The sequence below is a fragment of the Mastomys coucha genome, chromosome X, assembly GCF_008632895.1.
Source record: "Mastomys coucha isolate ucsf_1 chromosome X, UCSF_Mcou_1, whole genome shotgun sequence".
Taxonomy (NCBI): Eukaryota; Metazoa; Chordata; class Mammalia; order Rodentia; family Muridae; genus Mastomys; species Mastomys coucha.
Window position 1 is genome coordinate 137,343,363 of NC_045030.1, and position 7,317 is coordinate 137,350,679.

Genomic DNA, 7,317 nt, shown 5'->3' on the forward strand with positions numbered 1-7,317 from the left:
CTGGCTGTTTAACACCCTTTTTAGTAACTTGAAAGAAGTAGAAGATTGGGGATGGTGAGATGCTTCAGTGGGTATAAGTGCTACTGTGCGATCTGAGGACCTAAGTTCAAATCCCAGAACCCAGATAACCCAAAAAGCTTTTTTCTTTACTTAAATTCAAAACATTTTAACATTTATTGAATATTATATGTCATCCATTCCTATAAATAATTATAATTTAATGACAATCCTTACTGTGTTATGGGAAATATGGCATCCCTGTATTATATATGAGGAAACTGAGATTCGAAAGCTGATAATATAGTAGAGGCTATATACTCTTTGTTTTACAAGAAAGGGTTTCTCTATGTAGCCCTGACTGTCCTGGAACTCACTCTGTAGATCAAGCTGGCCTTGATAATGGTACAGATACATTTTTTAAACTTAATTGAGATATAATTTACATACCAAAAATCTACTTAAAAGTGTATAATTCACTGTGGGCTTTTTTGGTGCATTCACACAATCAACTCTACATTTTCATCACTCCCAAAGACATCTATACTTATATACCAAACTAAAAGTTGTGTCTATAGCTGTCTGTATAGATTTAATAGTTATTTTTCTTTGTTCCATGGCATTTGCTTGTTTTTACCATCTACCAGTCAATAATACAGTACTATTGAAACAATCCTGAAGAATTGTGTACATTAAGGAAGTATGAGGCATTTTGAGTGACTTTATTAAGAAAGATAGTGCAAACAGTATCTCTGGTATGTGCATTGAAGAAAAACTATACTTGACACCTATACTTTTGACAGCTTACCTTGTCTTCTGTTGACTAATAGGAAAGCTCAAATCACTTTCAACCCTGTATGTATTTTAGTTGTGAAAATATGCCCATAAAACTCAAGAAAACGTAATTACTAACAGTTTTGCTCTGTCATGTTAAAAAGATCTGTGTACACATATTTTTCTGTTTTCTAGGAGGATATCAGGGAGATTATCTTTATTCTTCAGGTCAGTGAGATCTAGCATTAATTTGATATTCTTCATTATTTATGGTATTTCAAACTAAAAATAATGCTCTTTTTTTTAAACTTTGGGTGTATCCTCTAGAACAAGGCTATGAAACTTCCAGTGTGTATACCACAACTGTATCCACAGCAAACCTGGTAGGTATTTAATGGTAACAAATGTGAATATCTCCTATACTTTATAGTAAGGACACAATGGAGCCGTATAGGAGAGCTTTCTTAAGGACTTTGATGTGGCCTTCATTCATGATTGCAAGGCAGAAACTAAAAAGTAGTAAATGATGTCCTGGAACTTGAGAAGACACTGACCATTTTTCTTTTCATTTCACTTGCTAAAAGCAGATCCTACTAAGAACTGTCTAGAAAGCAGAAAGTTGGAAATGCTTTGATAGTATTAAGAATAAGAATTGTCAGCAGGCGGTGGTGGCGCACACCTTTAATCCCAGCACTGGGAGGCAGAGGCAGGTGGATTTCTGAGATTGAGGCTAGCCTGGTCTATAGAGTGAGTTCCAGGACAGCCAGGGCTACACAGAGAAACCCTGTCTCAAAAGAATAAGAATTGTCAATGTTAATTATTCCAAAGCTTTCTTTTCCTTATTTAGAAGTAGGACTTGAAAAAGAGTTCTTAGAAAGTGAGTGACTTTTGCATCCCACATTGTTTTCTTTTATTTGTTTTTTTTTTTTTTTTTTATTTTGGTGTTTTGAGACAGGATCTCTCCATATATCTCTGGTTGTCCTGAAATTTACTGTGTAAACTAGGCTATCTTTGAGCTCTGAGATCTGGCTGCCTTTCTCTTTGAGTGCTGAGATTAAAGGCAAATGACACCACATCCTGTGTATGTCCTACATACTAAAGGAAGTTTGAGACCCAAGAATTATTTTGTTATACTTACACAGATTTTATTTCTAGCTTATGCTTTGTTTTTATTTTTTATTTAAGAGGTTAATTTATTAAGATTTTGCGTATCAGCCATATTGATAAATTTTTTTGTAGATATAATATTTAGATTTGCTTTGTTTTATTCTTCCCTCAGTTCTTCCTACTTGATTACAAGTAATCTTAGTATATCAAGTGCTGATGTAGGAGCCTTAACTTGGAGAAACTTTCCCATGAAATAATTTCATCCAAGTAGGAGATGTAATGTGTTATATCTTACTTCAACTCTTTTTGTTTTTTGTTTTTTTTTTTCGAGACAGGGTTTCTCTGTGTAGCCTTTCCTGGCTTTCCTGGAACTCACTCTGTAGACCAGGCTGGCCTCGAACTCACAAATCCGTCTGCCTCTGCCTTCCAAGTGCTGGGATTAAAGGCATGCACCACCACCGCCCAGTTTACTTCAACTCTTATTTTAAGATAGACATCACAATGTTTACAGAGATCTTAATTTTTAAAGAAAAGTTAATAAAATTGTAAAAGAATTAAGAGTTTTAACTCCCCAGTTGCTGTTGGTTACTCTGCAATGTTCATTGTGCCACTATTACACCAGCTTATCACAGGCTGGTCACCATTGTAGAGTGAAGGGTTTGTGTCTCAGTTGATAGTTACTTTTTTCCTCTGGTAGCTTATAATAGAATACTTCTCAGTACTGTGAACACCAGGCTGATTTTTCTGTGATAATTTTTTATCCTATTACCTTTCCCCTGCAGATTTGTGGGGTTTTTAACATTTATGTATAAAGTCATATTATCTGTAAATAAATACGCTGACTTCTCTCTTTCCTATTTATATCCCCTTGATCTTCTAGCTAAGATTTCAATGCCTAGATTAAATAAGCATGGGAAATAGACAGCTTTGGCTTGTTGATTTTTAGTAGAATTGCTTGGAGTATCTATTTAAGTTGATATTGACTATAGGTATAAATCAAGGCTCTATGTAAGATAACATGGAGGGGTGTTGGGTTTTGTAAAAGGCCTTTTTTTGCATCTAATGAGATGATCATGTGGTCTTTTTCTTTAGAGTTTGTTTATATGGATTACATTTATCTATTTACAAATGTTGAACCCTCCTTGGATCTCTGGGATGAAGCTTATTTGATTGAGGTCTATGATTTCTTTTATGTGTTCTTGGATTCAGTTTGCAAGTATGTTATCAAGAGTGTTTGTATCAATGTTCAGAGAAATTGGTCTTCTTGAGTCATTTTGTGATTTCTGTATAAGGTTAATTGTGACCTTGTAAAAAGAATTAGGCAATGTTCCTGCAGTTTCTATTTTTCAGAGTAATTTTTGGAATATTAGCATTCTTTGAAGGTGTCAGAATTCTGTACTGAATTTATCTCACCCTGGTTATTTTTGTTGTTGTTTAGGAGACTTAGTTCCTGCTTCTGTCTCATTAGGGGTTATAAGTTTGTTTAAATTGTTTATCTGATCTTGCTTTAACTTTAGAAGGTCTATTTCTCTCTCTCTCTCTTTCTCTCTCTCTCTCTCTCTCTCTCTCTCTCTTTCTCTCTCTCACACACACACATGAATTTTATTCATTACTTTTAGGTTTCTCCAGTTTGGAGTATAGATTTTTAAAGTATGTCCTTAGGATTCTCTAATTTCTATGGTGTCATGATATTCCCATTTTTGCCTTTAATTTTATTAACTTGGATCTATTCTCTCTCTTTTCTGGACCACTCTATTTTGATGTTCAGTATGCTTATATGATTTTGTGTTTTTGACCTGGGAATCTTCTCCTTCCTCTATTCCTATTATCCATAGATGTGGTCATTTTTTTTTAACTTCCCAGACTTCCTAGATGTTTTGTGCCTGGTTTTGATTTAGTATTTGACTGAGGTCAGGTCTCCATTTCTTCTTCCTTGTTGTTTTCCATGCCTGAGATTTTCTTTTCTGTCTTGTTTGCTGTGGGTGAAGCTTACTTCTGAGGTTTTTAATTTACTAAATAATTTTATTTCTACTTTTATCTTCCTTAGTGATTCAGTTTCTTTCATTTATTTCTCTTGAACTGCTTTCATTATTAAATTTTATTGTTTGTGTTTTTACAGACTTCATTAAGGGATTTATCCATATCCTCTTTTAAGGTTCTTGAACAAAATAGCTATTTCATTTATAATAATTAACATTCATCCTAGCTTACATTTGTAATAGCTACTTTGAAGTCCTTATCTTATGCATTAATATTGCATTGCTACCTTAGGGTTACTGGGTTCTGGTGGGGGCATTTTGTCGCGGCTGTTAATTTTTGCGTTTTTCCCCTAGTGTCTAGTCAGCCGGAGTTGGTGATTCTAGGTGTTGATAGCAGGTCTTGTTCTTTGCTGGTTGGGCATTCCATTTCTTGGTTTCTTTTGCTTTCTCTGGGTATTAGAAAAGAGTGTGGTAGTTGTGGATGTCCTGCTATTGAGTGCTTTTGTGGGTTGATGAGTGGCTGAGAAGAATGGAGGGCAGGCTTGGAATAAAGGCTGAGAAAGGCTTCAGGAAAGAGATAAGGGGATCCTGTCCACATCAAGAGAAGGAAGTTAGTTGGGTGTGTGGTGGGATGTGGGAATCTTGCAAGTAGATTGAGGCAAAGAATTTGATGAGACAGGGATGAAAGGGTTAGTGTGAACTTGGGTCTTAGTTGGAGTCTCCAGGGAATGGGGTTGAGGTAAGAGGGACACCTGTGTGTAACTTGGTTGAGGGTGAGACTGGACTGTGGAGATAATAATGAAGAACAGGAAGGATAGTGGGAATTACCTACCTAAGTCTCTGTCAGGTTTAACCAATGGGAGTACCATGTAAAAAGGTATTGGAGCTGACAGAAAAGAATGGGGATGGGTTGGTGATTGGTGCGAGGGGCCACAGGAAGGAGGAAAGCTGGGTCCACATTAAGTCTTTATGTAGTTCTCAGGGTTGGGGGTAGTGTGGAAGGAAAGCCAACTGCAAACAGGCTGCTACAGGATTGGAGATGAGACTAGAGGGGTTAGGAGTGAAAATTACCTTTCCTTTCTTAGTTTCCCTTTATTCAATTATATTTCTGTATTTATTAGTCTCTTCAGGATAGTGGATCATGTCCTGTACTTCAAGACACAGTTACCTCATATAACTACCCCCAGAAGGTAATCTTCACAGTGTTACCAAACATTTATTTACAGTGAGTTAAATAGAGGAAAACAAATTTTCCCTTTTTCTTTGTCTTCATCATAATTCTGAGTAGATGCTTATATTTCAGTAAGTATTACTGTGCCTTCTGTTACCTGGCACAGTGATTAATACATTTATTTTTCAAATCAGTTAAGTACCTGTTTCATACACTCATGATCTGCTGTGAACTTGTTATAAATCAGTCAATAGTAAATTGCTTTCCAAGTCTCTTGTTTACTGAAAGATGAATTGGGAGTTTGCATTTATAAAGGTACCTGAAAAGGAAAGAGTATGAGACCAGCATTTAGAATACAGCCAGTAAATATCATAGTTTTGAAAATGAGAAGGAGCAGTTGAGGAAAGAGGAAAAGTATTGATATTCTGGGATGAGAACATTTTTAGGACTTATGAATATGGCTCTTTCCCAAGAGGTCAAGATTAACCAGAGTCTAGTAGGATTTGATGACTTTGTCATTTTAGATGATGGGACTGGGTAAGAGTTATAGTGTAGTAGTCAGAAATGAAAGCTGCCAGGGAAGACAGTGTTTAAGAGTCTTGTTATTTCTCTGTGAGTTCGAGAGCAGCCTGGTCTACAGAGTGAGTTCCAGGACAGCCAGGGACACACAAAGAAACCCTGTCTCAAAAACCAAAACAAACAAACAAACAAAAAAAACGAGTCTTGTTATTTGTTAGTTTGATATATGTCTTGTTATTATATTTACACACATTTGTATATAACATATGCCCTGAGAAAGTACTATGTTCTCTTGAAGAATATTGCACCTTAATAAAAAACTTCATTCAGTTACACTTAAATACAAAAGCATCTCTTGTACGTAAATATTTTGTGGGTGAATATATGTATAAGTGGAAATGAATCTATATTTACAAAGCTATGGAGGCTGAGAAGTTACCATTTTAGGACATGGCAACTAGACGGATAAAGAATAGGAGTTGGAGGGAAACTTGCCATCATGCACAAGTGGATGGCTTTATGGTTTAATCAGTGTATTATCTTTGCAGAAACATAGCTCTCAATGTAGTCAGAGATCTGCAAAAGAAGTAAGTTTATATATGGTTTGCATGAAGATTGACTTTTCATTGTTTTGTCAATAGAGAAATTATAATTTCCTGAAGTTAGGTTAAGGGGAAGAAACAAATACAGTTTGAGAAACCAAACTTAAGAGTTCTAATCATTCTTCCTCTTATAGGTGTTAGAAACTTCTGCAGCAATTGCAGTTTCTTGGGCCAGCCATGCTCCAGTTCCAGTCATATCTAACTATACAGGAGATAATCAAGCTATTAGTACCTCTGATGTTTCTTCACAGAATGCCATACAACCTGTCTTTGTACCTCCACCTGCACCAGACAATCCAGGTGGGTTATTAGTGGTGATTTCCTTTGGAAACCTTTTTCTGCTTATGAGTATGCTCATATTGTTATTCAAGTTACTAGATAGTATTGAAATAGATAAATCAATTTTACTTAAAATAGCTGTTACATTACTGAGGAATCAGTGAGACTCAGTTTAAATTCTGATGTTTTTGTTTTGGTAATAGGGCTTTTTTATACTTGCCTTTGCTACTCGGTGGATAGTTAGAGATCTTGTACTATTCCTACAACTTCTGAGTTGTTTTGTAAATCTTTTTCTTAATGTGTACATGGGGCAGAGGTGAAGATGCTAAGGCTGGAGGAAGCTCTGGAGTTGATATTATTTTTATGTGAATTTCAAGGTTCAAACTATGTCCCTAGCTTTGTACAGCAATTTCTTCTACCTATTGAGCCATCTTGCTAGCCCCTTGAATTATGTTTTATTACTTAAGGATTGACATACAAATAGTAAATTTCCCAAAAGTTTGTTAAAAAGACCAAACTCTCCGGTTTTACTACTTATTAGCTGTGTGATATTTGAACACATTATAGATAAAAGTTACTTTGAGCTCGGGAATGCCAACAAATATTACCTATTTATGAAGTAGTTGCTGAATTTTAATGAGGTAATATAATTTAAAGTTTTAGAGTTTTAGGAAAATGGTTGTAATAGAATGGCTTTTCCATCTGGATCCCCCTAAAAATTGGAAAAAATAAAACCCAGATCCATAGAGCATCTACAACAAAACTAGGTGATCTTATAATCATTACAAAGTCCTAAAAAAGCCAATAAGAATTCACTATGGGCCGGGAGGTGGTGGCACATGCCTTTAATCCCAGCACTTGGGAGGCAGAGGCACAGGCGGATTTCTGA

The 7,317-nt window shown here is 35.7% G+C and overlaps 1 protein-coding gene across 1 annotated transcript in view; it reads left to right on the plus strand.

Moving 5' to 3' along the window:
- The window catches only part of Alg13 (ALG13 UDP-N-acetylglucosaminyltransferase subunit), a 56,656-nt gene that overhangs the window by 32,406 nt on the left and 16,933 nt on the right, over nucleotides 1-7,317 (plus strand). Inside the window, 4 exon segments of the mRNA XM_031368943.1 lie at nucleotides 967-999; nucleotides 1,099-1,154; nucleotides 4,979-5,047; nucleotides 6,284-6,449. Coding sequence (XP_031224803.1) covers nucleotides 967-999; nucleotides 1,099-1,154; nucleotides 4,979-5,047; nucleotides 6,284-6,449 — 324 coding nt within the window.